This window comes from Pelobates fuscus, chromosome 7 (assembly GCF_036172605.1).
Source record: "Pelobates fuscus isolate aPelFus1 chromosome 7, aPelFus1.pri, whole genome shotgun sequence".
In the NCBI taxonomy this organism is placed as follows: domain Eukaryota; kingdom Metazoa; phylum Chordata; class Amphibia; order Anura; family Pelobatidae; genus Pelobates; species Pelobates fuscus.
The window spans coordinates 101448330-101467262 of NC_086323.1; the positions used below are offsets into that span (position 1 = coordinate 101448330).

Here is an 18933-nt window from a genome sequence, read left to right on the forward strand (position 1 = left end):
ACACATACACAAACAAAATAAACCACACTTATCGGTTGCTTTTTTCCAGTGACATCTCCAAATGCGAGGAAATTCTACGGGAGTATCTGATGTACAAAGATTTCCTCTTTAAGCTGTCACCCAAGGAATGGCAAGAAGACGTGCTAAAGAGAAAGGCAGAAAGAAAGAAATCCGCAGCTACTGTGTCCAAAGAAAAGCGAGGTTCAGAAAGTAAAGTTTCTCTGTCTCCTGTTCCTGTTAAGAGTAAGTGATTTGGACATGGCACAGGGCCCCGGCAAAATTAATCTATTCATTGTTATTTACTAAAGTGTGAGTTGTCAGAAATTCAAAATCGATCCAAACTTAACTAAAATAGCTGAATATTGTAAAGCGCTACGGAATCTGTTGGCGCTATATAAATGGAGATAATAATAATAAAATTAATTGGGAAAACTTCTACAAGTTCAAGTCTTCAAATTGACTTTTAGTGTAATTTCTCACACTTTAGTGACTAACACTTAGCAAGGAGGAATCCATCCCGATCTGGACAGATTTGATGTCACCTCCTTTGTTTAATTTGTGTATTGTATGCTAATCGTTATCTTTTATCTGTAGCCTAAATACACTGTACTCCGTTTAAGCTAACTAATTAGCATTTTTTATTAAAAGAAACCACAAGAAAAATAATAACAAAGTCAATGCATGTAATGGCCATAGCCCATGGCTTCCATCAATTTATTTTTGCTTTGTGGATCTGAGTATAAGTAATACAGATTCTTTTTTCCCATACCTCATTCCCCTTAACAGTTAATTGTTTCTCAGAGCCCGTCATTTGAATTAGAGGTAGGGCAAGAAATGCAGGATTAGCTATTATGGTTTGTTTTTGTCATTAGTTTATTGATGCTTAAAACATGTTATCTCTAAGCACCCACCCTTAAGTCCTTAAAGCAGGCTTCCCCACACTTCGACCCTCCAGATGTTGCTGAACTACAACTCCCATGATTCTCAGCCTATCTATTTAATTCATAGAATCATTGGAGTTGTAGTTCAGCAACATCTGGAGGGCCAGAGTTTGGGGAAGCCTGCCCTAAAGGATAGAAACATGTTTTCCTAATGCTATAATTAGGTTACCACCCCCAACCTGTTTCTACAAAATAAAGCCACTTTGCTTACCTTTCCTCCCTTGCCTCGCTGGTCTATGCTCTGCCGTCTTATGATCTTGGCCAATCCATTGCTTTTCCATAGACATCATTGGGAGGCTCCTGTGCATGCGCGGCAAATTGCTGCGCTACAACAAATAGACGGTCTCTGTCAGACTATCTGATTGAAGTAGCAGAGTTTCACGTGGCTATTTGGAAGAAATGTGTAAATATAATCATTGTGTGCACAACCACCTTTTATTGTTTTTGTATTTTATGTGTTTAACAATGCACTTTGTTTTTTCAAGCTGAACTGGGATATTGTTTTAGCACCAATTATCCCTTAGAGATTTTAATTATTTGGGAGGAAGTACCTTTAGTGGCTGTCAGAATGAGCACCACTAGAGGTAAACATTGCTGTTCCTGCAGCGTTAAACAGACAGGTACATGGCACCCTGACCAATTCATTGCGATTAAGTTTGGTTACCTATAGTATCCCTTTAACTCTGTGGAGTTTATTCACTGAAAACTGAATTTTGGACAAAATATGGTAAAAATGACCAGGCTTTAACCATATTTGTCATTCTCATATTTACTAAGAGCAAATTAAGCCAACAATCCATGTAGAGTTCTCACAAACTGAAAGCAATAGCCATATATTTACACATATCACGTGGAGCGGCATAATACATGTATGGAAGAGCCGCTCCAACAGAAATGCGTGAGCAGATGGTTATTATAATTCATATAATAACATTGTATGTTTGTTGGGACAATCAAAAAAAATACCCAAGATGTCATCATATTTTAGAGGCAGAGAGCAGATCTTCCGGTCAAGTTATCCAAAGTCGTGATTCCACAAGAGATATTCGTCAGCCTTCGAGACACAGCACAAAAACTGTGGGTTCTAAAAAGACGTGAGTATTAATGCTTATAATCAGAGAGTACAAGACAAATCTTGCCATACTGAACTGAAGTAAAAATCACCATCCCAAGAGAAAAATAATAGAATACTGTAGAATGGGGAAAATAAAGTAAATCACTGTTGATGATGTAACTTTAAGATACCCATTTTATACAGCAAGCATAGATATTCTGTATACTTTACTGCTGCACCTTGGTGGGATCCCAGAGGTATCTTTGCTTATAACTATATGTTCATATATGATTATAGATGCTCAAGAAAATCTATAGACTTGACAATCGAAAGGTATGGTCCTTATTAAGAGGACATAGTTATGAGTTTGAATCCTTGTCTACTGAATAATACAGATTGTAGATTTGATAAACACAAGTTCTAACTTCACATTTTTCCTCCAGGCTGGGCAAAAACTAAACCAGTTAAGCGTCTGAGCTTGCACTCCAGTATAGTGAATAGAGAACTTAGAGGTTTACTGAAGCATAAAAGTAGCCAATATTTTCCTCTCCATATTTTGTGGAGCTACGTCTCCTGTGATATTTTGTCAGCCATGCATAGGTCCAAAGAAGTTGAAGCACTTACTATTGGAGAGTCTCCAAATCGGCTTGTGTTCTGCAGTATACAGGTGTCATTTAATTTCTAGACCCAATAAATGTACGTAGCTCAGTTCGCAGAGTAGAATGACAAATGAGACTTTGGTTTTCCAGGAGCAATACAGCTTTTCTGGTGGAGGAAAAGGAAATCCCAGAAAACCCGATATATTCAGACAGCGATGAGGTTGGTGAGAAATATCTTGTGACTGTAAATGATCACATTTAATACAATTCATTCCATGAAATTTCACAATTTCACAAAGAAATGCTTTCATAAAATTCCTGGAAGAATTTAAAAGGCATTTATTTTCCCTTCCTTGCAAAACCTTTTTTTTCACACAACATGAGAAACAGCCAAAGCATGTTCTAGATTTAACCCCTTAAGGACCAAACTTCTGGAATAAAAGGGGATCATGACATGTCACACATGTCATGTGTCCTTAAGGGGTTAAATTCTTTCAGGTATGTACTTAAGTCATAACATTACAAACAGGCCAGTAAACTGTTGTCCAAAAGAGCATGTTGAGGTCACAGGCTCTTTAATTCCTTTGATCCGATTGAGAATTTCCCTACAGGGCTATTGAGTAAATTGACAGTAAATATTTACTGCTAAAAACTACTGGCTTCAAAGTCTGATCTGGAGAACTTCCTGCTTTGCTTGCTAGACTGCATTCTGTATGTGTGTCACTTACTGACTTTGGGTTAATTTCAATGCTTGTTGTTAAAAAGCAGCAGTTAAACATTATTACTAAAAGGCCTTGAATGTTTGCTGCTAAAAAATACTAACAGGCTTCCATGAGTTGCACTTGTGTTTGACGTCTGCACACTGTTCATACCCACCTACACTTATTCTGTACACCACTTACTGTTTAATATTTTGCAAATTGGATGTACATAAAAAAAAAATGCAGATTTCATAATTCATTGCCATAACTCCACCGGGTTTGCTCAGAGCATGCACACTTCAGTTACAATCATCTGGGCAGGTTGGTCATGGGAGTTGTGGTATCCTAAATAATAAAAGCGCCATGGAATTTGTTGGCGCTATATAAAAATATAATATGTTATTATTATTATTATTATTATTGCCCTTTACATAGTGTCAACAGATTCCGTAGCACTTTATAATATTATTAGAGGGGGGATTTAACTATAAATAGGACAATTACAAAAAAACTTACAGGAATTATAGGTTGAAGAGGGCCCTGCTCAAACGTGCTTACAGTCTATAGGAGGTGGGGTATAAAACACAGTAGGACAGGAAATGGCAATCAAATAAGGTGGGAGTAAAGCAAAGCTGGAGGAGAGAGTAAAGTGCTGCCCTTTAGAAGAGAGCAAGAGACAGGTATGTGAGGTAGAGGTTACTCTGGGAGGCCATACGTTTTCCTAAACAGATGGGTTTTAAGGCACTTCTTGATTGAAGACTAGGGGAGAGTCTGATGGCGGTAGGCAAGCTATTCAATAGGACGGGAGCCGCCCGCGAGAAGTCCTGCAAGCGTGAGTTGGCCGTACAGGTGCGAGCAGCGGACAAGAGAAGGTCACGGGCAGAGCGGAGAGACCGAGAAGGGGCATACCTATGGATCTGTTAATAGATATAAGAGGGGCTAGAATTGTTAAGTGCTTTATAGTTATGTGTTAGCACTTTGAATTGACTCCAATAGGATACAGGCAGCCAATGTAAGGACTGACAGAGGGGTGAGGTGTGAGAAGCCCGACTAGAGAGGAAAATCAGTCTGGCGGTAGCATTCATTACAGACTGTAGCGGGGCAATACGGCTTTTGGGAAGACCAATTAAGAGAGGGTTACAATAATCCAAGGGTGAAATTACTATAGCATGGACAAGCTCCTTGGTAGCATCTTGCGTAAGAAAGGGGCGGATGTGGGCTATGTTTTTAAGATGGAATCTACAGGATTTGGCAACATACTGGATGTGAGGCTCAAATGTGAGGCCAGAATCAACTATAACGCCAAGACAGCGCGCTTGCAAGGATGGACTACCTTGAAGGTAGAGTGAAAGAGGAGGATCAGTATAAGGAGGAGGAAAGACAAGGAGCTATACTAAACCCCTATGTTCTTAAGGGCACATTACTTCTAAATCTCAGATCTTTGACATTAAAAATGGTGCTATGGTGCTACTACTTCCTTATAGTCTGTTGCTGGCAAGCGTTAATTAGACATCACGCATTACATATCCCTGTCATTTTCCTACTTTACAAATATTTTATGGTCTATACTCTTATACTCTGTATGCAATGATCCCAGAGTATCCTGGCACCCCCAACAAGCTGCAGTATACATCCATACAAATACATACAAATAAATTGCCCACAGTCAGGGGCAGTTGCTCCATTTACAAAGTTAGGTCCAAGCCAAAGCTAGAGTGAGTTAATTTCTGCATCTAAGATAGTCATGTTTGTAATAATGGTAAAATAGCCTAGTCTATGTATGTCATTTCTCCAGGAACCGGAGCTGTACTTCACAGACCCTCAGCAACTGCTCAAAATCTTCTCAGAGCTGGAGGAGCAGAATTTGTCCTTAATCCAAAACTCTCAGGAGACAGAGGAGGCACTTGAGGAGATCAAACATACCATTTCCAGCACCAAGGAGAAAATGTAAGTCTAACATAAAGCATGTCCATGTCAAAAAAAGAATACTAGATTTTATAGCAATGACATATCGCAGCTGGCCCTTCACCTAAAAACATTTTTACTGGAATTAGCTGCACTGTTAAATGTTTTTTGTTTTGTTTTGCGTTTATTTGTATTAATTTTTTTGCTCTTTATGTGTTTTAGGGAGAAAGAGACTCAGCAACTCGAAGATCACATTGACCAACTCAAAGCAGCTATTACCCTGGAAGAAGAAAGAGCTGCTGATTTAGAACTAAAGTCCAGAGTTTTTGCATTTGGGCAGTACAAATCTGAGGATCAGGTAAACTGAAAGCACAAATGTGTCCCATTGGTATTTTTTCCATTTTATTCAGACAGTTGGTCAACGACCTTTAAACCCCTCATGGTAGATGATGTGACAGGACTGACATGATATAGGTTTTAACCAACTCTGTGTCCTACAGGAGTAGAGATGGTCAAGCAATAATGACATTCTTACTGCAGGAAGCCAGCAAAGCGAACAATATTCATTTTCTAGGATATACTAAACTTGACAGAGAAGAATCAGTAAAGTAGACACTTTTTTGGGGGGGCGTGGCCGGACCAGCAACGCGAGCAGTCGCATGTCAGTGGTGCTCCGCACACTGAACGGCAAAATCAATACAACTAACCCGAAATACGGCACATACCGACACCCGCAAGCACTCCCGACCCGTGCATAATCATGGGGAAGAAGCTTAAAAAGCTAAAGACCCACCCGGGAGACGGTAGCAGGAAAATTGGAGACCTCTTCCCAGTGAGGCCTACCTCTAAGATGGCGGCCGCAACAGACTCCCAAGGCTCATCCTCCGAGGAGGAACCCCTGGACGCACCCGACGCCATACCAGAGGCCAGGGACCCGTTTGCAGCAGCCCCCATGGGCGACATGGGAGCCCCAACCACAAAAGGCGACATAGTAAACCTACTGAAAAATATGCGCTCCTGGTTTCACGCCGATATGGTAATACTGCGAGAAGACGTGACGGCGGTGACTGACCGGGTAAGAGTCACGGAAGAAGATCTATCCACAGTCACACAACGCCAAACAGACACGGGCACACAAGTCCAGAAACTCGAGGCCTCACACAAGTCGCTGCAAGACAGACTGGACATGCTGGACGACGCACGGCGACGGAATAATCTAAAACTACGGGGCATAGCAGAAACAATAGACGACAAAGAACTCCCCCACTTCCTCCGAAGGCTACTATCAACAATTTTACAGCCCAGGCAAGCAAAACACACCCCTCTAGAGGGCTACCACAGGCTCCCCAAATCCACAAGGGCCCCGACAGCAGCATCCCGCGACGTCCTTCTTCGATTTCAAACCTTCCGTGACAAGATGGCGGTAGTGGAAGCATTCAAGACCCAGAGCCCCTTCACATTCGAAGAAATGCAACTCACAGTATTCCAGGACTTATGCAAAGCCACTCTGGACTGGAGGCGCTCAGTCCGCCGGGTGACACTAACCCTCCAAGAAGCCGGCATCAGGTACAGATGGGGGCCAACCCACTCCCTCACTGCCACCAAGGGAGGCAACACCTTCCAACTTACCTCGACCGACGACTCCGGTGCCTTCCTGAACAACCTGGGGCTAGCGCAGATCACCCGTCCCAGCATTCGCGCTGGAAGCTCATGGGACGTCACGAACATTGTGCCCTTTGTGCCCAGCACTGCAGCAGGCACAGGCTGAAATACTTCGCCCTAGTCGCCGGACTCTCACTCTCACAACGGACCTAACGGTGGACTCCACCGTTCGCTGGACTTAGTCAAAAGTTACCGCAAGTCGTTATAGTTATTTTCTTTCATTTTCTCTATAGTTTATGTATGTTCCTTTACCACCAACAGAGGGCCACCTGGGGTCATATTTCTTTGGGGCCCCTCGTAGGGACCATAAGACGCCTATAGCTACTAAGGTTCATACAGGGGACCATATATCGGACCATCCCTACCCCCCCCCCCTCTCCCTAGCCAAGACGAATAGATCACTCCCTCATCTCAGCTCATCCATCCGCCTAGTCAGGAGCCCAGACATTTTGGCAGCCCACTTAACTGAGAAAACTCTTCGAGACCATCACACATGTCTCTCGCGTGTGAAGTCCGCGACTACCTCGACTCTCTAGCTAAACCTTATGCCCCTGGGGATCTTGTCGACAGGCGCCTCTGTAACCCGTAACCACGGCCACGCTAACTTCACCCTACCAATTAGATAGGCGTAGATAGAAGGGGGAAGCCCTACAGGCGCACAGACCGAGACCATAGCGGACGCCCCATGCATCTCAAAGAACATAACCACCGTTAGCAACACCCTAAAGCCTAGACACCCGTCTAGCGGCGAGCACACAGGGCTCACCAACTGCTGGGAAGCTTAACCGCACGGCCTAGACCGCACCGCCAGGCCCCTACTACTTACGCTAAGGTATTAACTATCACACCAGTACGCGAGACACGTTAATTAATGTCACACAACCTTCCATATGACTTTGGAAGGTCAGGCTGCAGCAAGTCCCTAGAAACGTGGGCTCAATGTCAGCTCTCACTTAACGGTCCACGACAGCACAGGCATATCATACAATACTAAGAGTTATCATTCTATTATGCTGTTCTCCTACTTGTTTTAATTATGTTTCAACTCTGTTTCAATGCTATATTTAATTTTTATCTTCCTTTCGCTGCTATAAATGTTTAGCAAAGCCAGAATAGTCACCTATTTACATAACCAACTCAACTGGTTATAATTGACTCTCCGGCCTACTTTTTTCGGTAGACGTGCATGCTTCAACACCCCACCATACTGCTGTAGCAGCACACAGCAAAGCACCCTAATTCACACACTAGATGACCTACAAAGCAGCAACGCTTCACCCTTATTAAACCTGCTGTGTGGACCTCACTTGTATCTCATTTTATATCTTAAAATGTGCATGTACCCTTGCCAATGTTAAGATTGTACATCTTTATATATAAGTACGCTGTTGTGGCGCCTGTCACTGTATTGTACCCTCCTGCACTACAAAAATAAAGAATTTTAAAAAAAAAAAGTAGACACTTTTAAAAACTACCAGCGTAACATGCAAAATGGGACCAGGTGGGAAACAGGACATATTCACATGTTTGATTTTAATTGCAAGTTGTTTTTCATAATTATTTTTTTAAACAGAAGGAATTCTCTGTGTATGCATGTGGACTGACTTGTGGCGGGATTGGACCAGTCAGGGATTAAGATAATCTTAATGCTAAATATGGATGCTCTACTGCTGCCATTTATTCTCATTTTGAATACCCAACATTGCTTAAAATTTGAAGTAATATCCAACTAGCGAGGCCTTAAAAGTAACTCACCACTGCAAGCTGTAGCATACTAAGGGGTGAATTTCTCCTTAACAGGGCTAAAAAAAATTTTTTTTTACATTTAAATACAAAATATACAATTACAATTACATAACATAGTATAAATATCTTGCTAAGGAGAAATGTGTCTTTTGTTTAATACTAGACTTGAAATTTTCATTTTTAAGCTTTAAGAGACCACATTTTCTCAGTTCTTTGTTACATAGAGAACAGTGACGCAACTAACAGAAAAAAACATTCATACTACCATACATTCCATGACGCTCAGGGAAAGTTATTAGTGAAATTAAACTTTCTCTTTTAAGTTCATAATATTATCTAGGATTTGGATCTGTTTTCTGTCCCACTCCGACCATCTTTTTTTGAATTTATCTAAATTTAAACTATTATTCTGATAATAACTTTTTTCCATAAGGTATTGGTATTCTAGTTGGACATGTAACATTTTAATTTCCACTTCATCCTTCAGTTTCCATTTTCTTGCTGTTAGTAGTTTAAATGCTGCCAAGAGATGGACCACAATATATCTTGTTTCTATTGGGAGGGTATAAATATCAATATGGAATAGGTCACGTGATGGATCTAAATCCCATTTTTTTTATTTATTAAAATGGAAATTATATTAAAGACTTTAATCCATTGAGATTGAATATTAGTGCATTTCCACCAAATATGGACTAATGACCCTTTTTCTTCATTACATCTCCAGCATATCCCATTTTCATTGGGAAAAAAAACTTACTTAGTCTTTCTGGAGTTAAGTACCACCTAAAAGTTATTTTAAAGTAAGTTTCTAACATTTACATTGTGAATGGCTGTTTTTGTAAAATGAATTGATCTAATCCATATGTCCTCTTCTACTTTTAAATTTAAGTAATTAATCAATTTTTTTATGGTTGGATATACCTTAAAATTTACTTTTTCATCCGCAATATTCATAATCAATCTACTAGTTTTTATTTTATATATGGTTATAAAATCCACTCGAAGGAATATCGTAAATGTTTTGAATTGTATCAAACAGTTTTACCTTATTATTTTAAATCAACTGATAAAGATATGCTATTCCTTTATCTTTCCAAATTTTTAATTTGATATTACCCAACATATTCTCCAAAAGTATCACTGGCATAAAAATATTAAAATCCCATAGATTCAGATACCTATAATGTAAATTTTACATGCTACACTCAGATCTCTAACTATTGGACTCATCATATTGAATTTTAATTTTCTTTTGGCCCAAATAATATTTCGGACACCCTTTGTCTTTAGTGATTCATTTTCTATGCTCAACCATTGATAATCTCCATTTGATCTAAACCATTTTGAAATATGAGAGAATGAAATTGAATCATAGATCTTATTGATATCAGGCACTCCTAGACCTACTCTTTTTTCCACCCATTAAGTTTATTTTTTAAATTCCTTTAATAGTGTAATATAGTTTGAATCCATAATAGGTTTTTTGGAGTATGCTATTTTTATCCCTAAATAATTAAGAGTATTATCTAGCCATTGCAGATTGTATTTTAAATTAGTATTTTCTTCAGAGCTTAAATTCAACACTAGGACCTGCGATATATTTAAATTAACACTATAGTAAGACATTTACGATTAAGCTTCAATCTCGTTCAGATGCTTCCATTGACCCCTGTGGTTCCCCCAATGTAAGTAGAACATCATCTGCAATTTTGCAAACAATGATATTTTAAAGTTCTTAGTCCCAATTTGATATTCCTTTATATCTTCATTCTCTCTAATTATCTGGGCAAAAGGTTCCGGTGATAAATCATATAACATGGGAGCTAAAGGACATCCCTGGCGGGTACCATTAATTTTGATTTCTTCCGGAACTCCTCTAATTCTCATATTGTTTTTTCTTGATCTTTCTTCGGGATCCGCGATTTTTCTTTCCATCTCAATTAGTTTTTTATTTGTATTTTCCTGTACGTCTTGTTGTTTGGACATATCAAATATGATTACCGGTAATTCAATTTTATCTTGATTTTCCTGAATTTTTTTTATATAATAGTTTTATTTCTTCTTTCATTTAATTAAGATAATTTATAATTTCTTTTTTTTTTTTATAGAGTCTCTATGCTCTTCTAGAATTTTTATCTGAAATTCTTTTGAGATTTCTTCTCGCTTTTGGGGGTCCTCAGGCACAACTGGTCTTTCTCCATCAGTATTATAGACTTGTGCTTCTTTTTCTCCTGTAAGCTCGTTATTTGTTTGTTTTGTTGGTGAGCTTATTCTTCTTCTTGAGATAATTTTTTCTTCTACAATTGGTGATGCATAATATGTCAGTAGTGATTTATTTTGTGATTTTTATTCTTTGTTAATGTTTTTTATTTTTTTGGGCATTCTTGGAATCTGCCTTTTTTTTTGGTGCCATCTTTTTTTTCCCCCTTTATTTATCAGATGTAGATTTCCTTTCTTTTTTTCTTCTTTCTATGTCTATTAACATAGCAGGGGATAAGAAAATCTTAATTAAACAGAATTTGCAATAAAGAAAGCCTAAATAGGGCTCTCTTTACAGGAAGTGTTTATGAAAGGCTGTGCAAGTCACATGCAGTGAGGTGTGACTAGGGTTCATAAACAAAGGGATGTAACTCCTAAATGGCAGAGGATTGAGCAGTGAGGCTGCAGGGGCATGTTCTGTACACCAAAATTGCTTCATTAAGCTAAAGTTGTTCAGGTGACTATAGTGTCCCTTTAATATTTCTCTTTAGACTGTGCTAAGAGATGGTATCAATTATCAATTGTCCTTTATTGGTTGTTTTATGTACTACAGCACAACTTAAGTACTATAGTAGTCATAGTCCAGAAGGATCTAATATATATCTCTTCAGATAGCTGATAGTTAAGGATTATCCAGTAAAAAACAATTTCTCTGTAACTGAAAGGTAGTGGTTTTTCCACTGTCAATCGTTTTTAAGCACGTTTTCATCACTCCCTCTTTTTTATTTATTTATTTTTTTAAACCACAAAATAATCAAAATAACTATATCCCCAAAACTATATACATCCAGACAAGGTGGCAGGTAGGTTTTCTGCAGATATACAAGATGTATCTCTTAGTAGATTGTAGTATGGAAAAAGAGATTTTTGTAAAAAAAAAAAAAGGCCAGAGATATATTTGTAGTTTGTTTGTTTTTAGTTTAGTTTTTTCAATTAATCCTTATTTGCTTGAGCTCATATAGTTACACATTATTTACATGTTTGATGGCACACTGTAATTTCACTGTCTTTTCCCACACTTCTTTATCTTGAGTTCCTTTGTGTTTTATATATATATATATACATATATATATATATATATATATATATATATATATATATATATATATATATATAGGTTCTTTTAGTGACCTTTAGTAATCTTTTCACCAGTCACCTTTTTATAAGAGATTACTCAATGCGCTCCCTCTGTTTATGTTGTTTTTATCACTTCTCTCTTTTTCCATTAACTGTTTGGATTCCTTTTTCCAGTCTCGGCCTTGCATCCGCTTATCTCGGAGTTCAGCAGAAACTTCCGATTCCTTTTCTTCCTCTCTCACTCTCTAACGCGGTTGGAGCATTGATATTGCCTCGAATCCTTTTGCTCCTCTCCCTACTCGTTTCAACAAAGTCTTATTTAGAAGTTTAAAAATGTTGAGGCTGTAGACTTCTGTGGTCACTTCTGTCTGCTCTCTATCCTCCTAGCAAGCCAGGTCGTCAGGAAAATGTTTGCCTCTAACTAAGGATTCATTTATTGCTCTATAATTGTTCATACCCCATGCTTCCAGCATTCCAGCGTTTCTCGTGGCTGACCTCCTCCTTCCCTGACGTCACCTCAGCTTGCCCACCTCACATCATCACGTCCCTTAACAGGGCTAAAATTGTACTTGCCAATGCCTAGTAGCAAGTTAAAATGTTGAGCCCTGCTGTAAGCCAAAGCTAACATTTAGGACAGTCCGTTGCAGAGAATCTGAAAGAACTACAGTGAACAATTGACTATTTTTTAAACTTTAGATTTCGAAGGGTGCGAGAAGGCAGGAGTAAGTAGTACAGGCATGGAACAGTGTGTGGATTTGACTCTGGGCATGTAAGTCATCTAACACTTATTCTTTCCATAGGACAACATGCTGGCATCTCTCAGCAAAAAGGTGGAAGATGTATATCAGGCCTGCATTGGAGAGAACAGAGGAAACCTCAATGCCCTTCAGATGCTAATGATAATTGAGCACCAGTTGGAGGAGCTACTGGATAACATTGAGGTGATCCCCAAGGATAGGATTGAAGTTGCAGAGAAGGCCAAAGAGAAAGAGAGAAGACTGAGGTGTGGAGCAAGTACATACTGTTATTCCGGTAGCGAGCATTGCAATGGGCTAACTCTCAATTAATACACAAGGGTCCTGAAAACAACCCGGGAGCCAGTGAGAGCAGTTTAATGGTTTTATTTCATCAAAATACATGTATTCTTATCTTGACTAACTCCTAAAAAAAGTTGTTTTTTTCCTTGTTTTGCCCCAGGCTGAGAGAGGAGAAGATTAAACAGCAGAAGCTCCACCAGGAGGAAAGGCTGCGCAAGGCACTACAAAGAGCACAGGCTGATCCCAAAAAAACAGTGAGTATTGTCACAGCAGAAATATTGGACCAGCTCATTCCATTGGATTTGTCTTGTCTTGGTCCAAAATAGCTAAACCAGAGAGTCTTAAATGTCAAATTACTGTTTAGCGCCTTTTTCTAACAGGGTTCGATATATTCTGTTTGGAGTAGAGAAAGTCAAAAGGTCCAACCAGACACAAGATCTTCAGGCTGTGGTTGTTGTGGAGCTGGAGACCTGGTGGGTGTCTCCAAGAAACCACCTTTAGCAAATCAGATTAGATGCACACTGGGTTTATGTGCTACCCTACCTAAATAAAAGGAACATTCCAAGCACCATAGTCACTACATCAAGCTGAAACCAGGAATGCCCTGGTGCCCCCCATTCTAGGAATTCAAATTGTAGAACAATTATGATGCTTGGAGTGTTTTTTCAAGGAAGGACTACAAGATGATATCTTTTGATAATCATTAAATGGAATCCCATTTTTTTGTATAACCATTCTACTGGAAACATTATGCTTTGGGGGTGTTTTGGACAGGGCCATGTACCATCAAATCTTGGGTGAGAACCTCATTCCCTCAGCCAGGGCATTGAAAATGGGTTGTGGATTACAAAATAATGAGAGCTTTATTATACATTGTTTTATTGCATATAAGATTATACTCACACGCAACTGGAAAAAAACACAAGAATTATCATGGGAGCTAATTAAAGCTCAATTGCTTTTACAGCTAAGGATGGAAAGAGATTTAAGCATCCTGTTCTTGAATGCTCCAAAAAGACAGGGTGTGGCAAGCATGGCTAACAAAAATACAAAAGGCCTAAGCTCAAAATAGATGTAAATACCGGCAAATATACCCCTGAGCATTTTTATACCCCTCTCCTCTCTCGGTTTCACAGAAACTCTGTTGGTTTTTATTTTTTGTATACCTTATATACTCGAGTTTTCAGCAATTTTTTTGTGCTGAAAAACCCCAACTTGGCTTATACTCTAGTCAATTGTATGGTAATTTTATGGTAATTTACATTGCCATAATACAGACTGGGGGCTGTGGGAGCTGCAGAGAGTTTACTTACCTCTCCTACAGCTCCTGTCAGCTCCCTCCTCCTCCGCGCCGGTCCGTTCAGCACCTCTGTCAGCTCCCAGTGTAAGTCTCACGAGAGCCGCGGGGTCATAGTGCGGCTCTCGCGAGACTTACAGTGTTAACTGGCAGAGGGAGCTGCACGGACCGGCGCGGAGGAGAAGGGAGCTGACAGGAGCTGCAGGAGAGGTAAGTAAGAGCTCTGCCAGCCCCCTCCTACACAGTGCCCATCCACTGGACCACCAGGGAGTGAGAGCCCCCCTCCCTGCCATGTATCAAGCAGGGAGGGGGGACGAAAAAATTAATAAAAATAATAATAATTTAAAAAAATACAAAAATAAAAAATAATTTAACAAAAAAAATTATTAAAATAATAAAAAAATAATAAAAATGCCCACCCCCCACCAAGGCTCTGCAACACACACACACACACACACTGCATTCATACACACACACTGCACTCATACACACACACGCTGCACTCATACACACACACGCTGCACTCATACACACACACTGCATTCATTATATACACACACTGTAAATAAATATTCAATTAATATCATTTTTTTAGGATCTAATTTTATTTAGAAATTTACCAGTAGCTGCTGCATTTCCCACCCTAGTCTTATACTTGAGTCATTAAGTTTTCCCAGTGTTTTGGGGTAAAATTAGGGGCCTCGGTTTATATTCGGGTCGGCTTACACTCGAGTATATACGGTATATTGATGTGATAACCCATGAGGAATAGAACACACTTATTAATGGCATAATTGTGTTATGTTGATATATGTGTCTTGGATGTGTCGTTTTTTTTTGTTTTCTTTCTTTTTTGTGTATAATTGAGAAAAAATGTAATAAAAGAATTTATAAAAAAAAAAAAAAAAAGAAAGAAAATGGGTCATGGATGGGTATTCCAGCATGACAATGACCCAAAACACACAGCCAAGGAAACAAAGGAGTGGCTCAAGAAGAAGCACATTAAGGTCCTGTAGTGGCCTAGCCAGTCTCTAGACCTTAATCCCGTAGAAAATCTGTGGAGGGAGCTGAAGGTTCGAGTTGCCAAACGTCAGCCTCAAAACCTTAATGACTTGGAGTGGATCTGCAAAGAGGAGTGGGACAAAATCCCTCCTGCGACCCGGTATGTACCCACTGAATGTGGGGCCCGGACGACTTGAGCAGTCCGGGCCCCCCAGGACCGCCGGGCCCATGACAACCGTTGCGGTTGTCATGCCCTGATGGCGGCCATGCATGCAGGTAGCAGATAATAGACTATAACTTCGTGGAACTCTCTACTGGCTTCAGGCTTAGCGTGCGGTGAGTGGAGTTAGTAACAGTAACGATACCTGCTGCACAACTCACTCTTCTGTCTATGGTTGCCAAAAACTTAAAGCATCACTGTTAGTTTACAGGTTTTGCTTTTAAATAAATGTATTTTCTGTCCTAGATCATTGTTTTTTTTTTTTTATTCTTTATTTTTGGTGCAAAGGTAAAATAAATAAATGTATTTTCTGTCCTAGATCATTGTTTTTTTTTTTTTATTCTTTATTTTTGGTGCAAAGGTAAAACACATTAACATTTTCTGGATTTTTTTTTCTCATTATTCTGTATCTCACTGTTAAAATACACCTACCATTAAAATTATAGACTGATCATTTCTTTGTCAGTGGATAAACGCTCAAAATCAGCAGGGGATCAAATACATTATAGTACCCGAAAAGTGCACTTGTGCCTGCAACAAAATTCCTGTCATGAAAGGGAATATTTTTACATCGTTATATCTCTACTGAGTTTCTCTAAGCATTTGTTCATTCTCAGAATTTTCATATTCTCTGTTTTTGTTGCAATGCATTAACTTGGCTCTTCCCAAGTTAAAAGGGTAATCCAGATGTAGACACAGTGCTCACTGTGCTTGGGGTGGTATCAGCTACACCTCACTGATGAGGCCCAAAAAAGGCTGAAACAATTGCCCGGGATTGCTGTATTTCTTGTGCAGAGAGAACTTGCCGGTCTTTCTGTTCTGGACTGCCGTTATGGGTGGGATGAGTCTGATGTGCCTTGGAACTGGTTCACTCTGTAAAGGCACAAGTGAGCAAAAACTAATTTGAGATGTGAGCGGGAATTTACCGAAAGGCAAGATATTGAGTTTTTGTTAGTTTTTAGCGTTTAGCATTAACCCTAACTTTAGGGTTAGAATAATAATATTCCTTAATGTTAGAATTTAAGTTCAGGTTGAATTTATTTATGTACTTTTAAATGTTAGCTAAAACACAATGGCCTTAAGATTAACCCTTAACTTTCCAATTATTTCTATAGCTATAGGTTAAGTATTTGGCAGTAGAATTGAGTCTTTTTCCCTAAATCAACACCGCCCTGTGTAAAATTATTATGATTTTACATACAAATGTATGGTTGATAGAAACATGCTATTTGCTTTTGTTTTATGTTACAGACTGGGAGGAAATTGATGGCTCGCTCTGATCCACCAGCCCTGAAACTCAAGCTCGATAAAGACCAGGACATAATAGACAAGGAGAAGGAAGAAGCTTTGCTTTTTTTCAGCTAGTTTTGTCTTACAGGGTCCAGATGTACAATGTGACCTGCTCGTATGGAATGGAAATGGACATGAATATGTAAGGAATGTAACTTACCTCCACCATTATTAACCAGGCCAGGACCCCTCCTGGGCAATCAGCACTCAGAATCATTCACTCAAAGAAATATTCCAAGCTCCATAACCACTACTGCTGGTACCATCCTTAAGTAGTAAAATTGTTCAAGGACCACTAGTGTTACGAATACAAAACTCAATCCCTAACACTACAGCATTCCGCTGCCTCCAAAGCCCCCGTCCAGGAAAGGTGTAAATAACCCTTTCAGTCACTTACCTGTTTCCAGTGCCAAAGTCCCTCGGTGCTGGATCTGTCGTCTTTCTGGACGTCAGCCGATGGGAGGAACCTAATGCTTGGCAAGTGCCCACACGCATTAGCCTTCCCCACAGGCAAGCATTGGATAGGGGGATTTAGAAGACACTGGACATCCTCAAGCAAAGTGTGAGGACATCCATTGTCCTTTCATGGAGTTAAACCCTGGTAGAGGCAGTCTTAACCCTAGTCTCTGAAACTGCAATGTTTTATATTGCAAGGATAAGGGGACAGTGACATTGCACCTAGACCACTTCAATGCAATGAAGTGGTCTGGGTGCCTGTAGTGTCACTCTAAATTACATAGTGACACCTTACCTGGGTCTGGCTGGGCACTTCTGGCCACTTCCCCTGCATCTGGTCTTGCTTTTGAGGGAGCATAATGGTTGTTCCTTAAAGCAAAGCATGGACAATTTAGGATTGAAAACATTATCTGAGACCATGATCTGAGTGCTTTCAGCCAGTGAATGCACTCCTGCATCAGCATAGGTTTATTCTACAGACCCACCTGACTTAATATGGCGTAGGTACCCAAGAAACCAAAGTTGTTGAAATGTACTAAAACAGTTTGACTACTTTCTGTAAAACATCATGCTAGTTAATTAACTAAACACTGAATATTAGTGATTTGGAATCCACACTGCAAAATTGAGACAAAACGTTTTAGGGTCAAACCAATAATCTGAGACTATAGTGGAGTTACAGTGTTTATCAAACTTAGTACTTTTTGTCTGAATTTTACAATTTGGAGTTCATTTCACTTCTATTTGGTGTTTAGTGAATAAACGTATTCCAGATAAAAAGACTGACGCATTAAAGACACTGCAATCATTATGTCACAGCATCACGCTAAGAACAATTCAGCAATTAAAAGAGCGCTGTGTCAAATGATAAGATTTATAAAGAGTTAAACATACTGTAAGTGTTGGAGAGACTTAGGATTAGCGTTGAGGCAGTATTATTAGATACTTAAGGTAAAGATTAGAATAAAGGGGTGTTTGGATTGGAGAGGTTTAAGGTAAAGGCCAACCATCCTAACAATTTTGCAAGCCCCCCTCATCCACATCGGATTAGCACCACATACATAGGTAGCAATTTACATATAATCAAGTAGACAATTTTGCATACAGATTTATTCATGCATAACTTGCCATACAAACACAATCTCACACACAGACATAAAGAAAACACAGATGCACAAACAAAGGTATAAACTTGCTCAGAGATACCCACTAGCACAATAGACACACTATAGCAAACATATGCATTCTTGTGCACATAGATTGTAAAACTCATGCAGACACAAACACGCAGACATCCATGGACAAATGCAAACACACACATGCACAACTTTATTCACCCTACCTATGCTAACTTTACTCAGAAAGGGGCTTTCTGTTGTCACTAGTGTCTCGTGTTTTGGGAAATGATAATGCTGCCCTCTTGCTCCTTCGGGGCTGATTGCATGTCATGCAGGCAGGGCTGCCATCAGAAATTTTGGGGCCCCTGACACAGCTCCCCCCCCGAGTCCGCCCACAGGGATGCAGTGTCTGCAGGGCCGGTGCAAAGATTTTTGCCGCCCTAGGCAAAAGTAAAGTTTGCCGCCCCCCATGTGACATCACAGTGCCCCACCCATATGATCTGCCATGTTAACTAACACAGTGCTGCAGTGCCGCCGTGTTTACAATAAAAGACCTGCAGGGACAG

The 18933-nt window shown here is 39.7% G+C and overlaps 1 protein-coding gene across 3 annotated transcripts in view; it reads left to right on the forward strand.

Moving 5' to 3' along the window:
• The window catches only part of CFAP100 (cilia and flagella associated protein 100), a 32510-nt gene extending 13810 nt beyond the window's left edge, over positions 1 to 18700 (forward strand). For 2 of the 3 annotated variants that reach the window (XM_063426268.1, XM_063426267.1), the window contains exons 9-16: positions 50 to 243; positions 1930 to 2035; positions 2745 to 2814; positions 5091 to 5242; positions 5423 to 5558; positions 12748 to 12950; positions 13145 to 13238; positions 16755 to 18700. In XM_063426268.1, coding sequence (XP_063282338.1) covers positions 50 to 243; positions 1930 to 2035; positions 2745 to 2814; positions 5091 to 5242; positions 5423 to 5558; positions 12748 to 12950; positions 13145 to 13238; positions 16755 to 16868 — 1069 coding nt within the window. In that variant the 3' untranslated portion in view covers positions 16869 to 18700. Of the gene's footprint in view, positions 1 to 49; positions 244 to 1929; positions 2036 to 2744; positions 2815 to 5090; positions 5243 to 5422; positions 5559 to 12747; positions 12951 to 13144; positions 13248 to 16754 lie in introns of all 3 variants that reach the window. The other variant, XM_063426269.1, reaches the window with a different exon arrangement.
• The last annotated feature ends 233 nt before the right edge of the window (positions 18701 to 18933 follow it).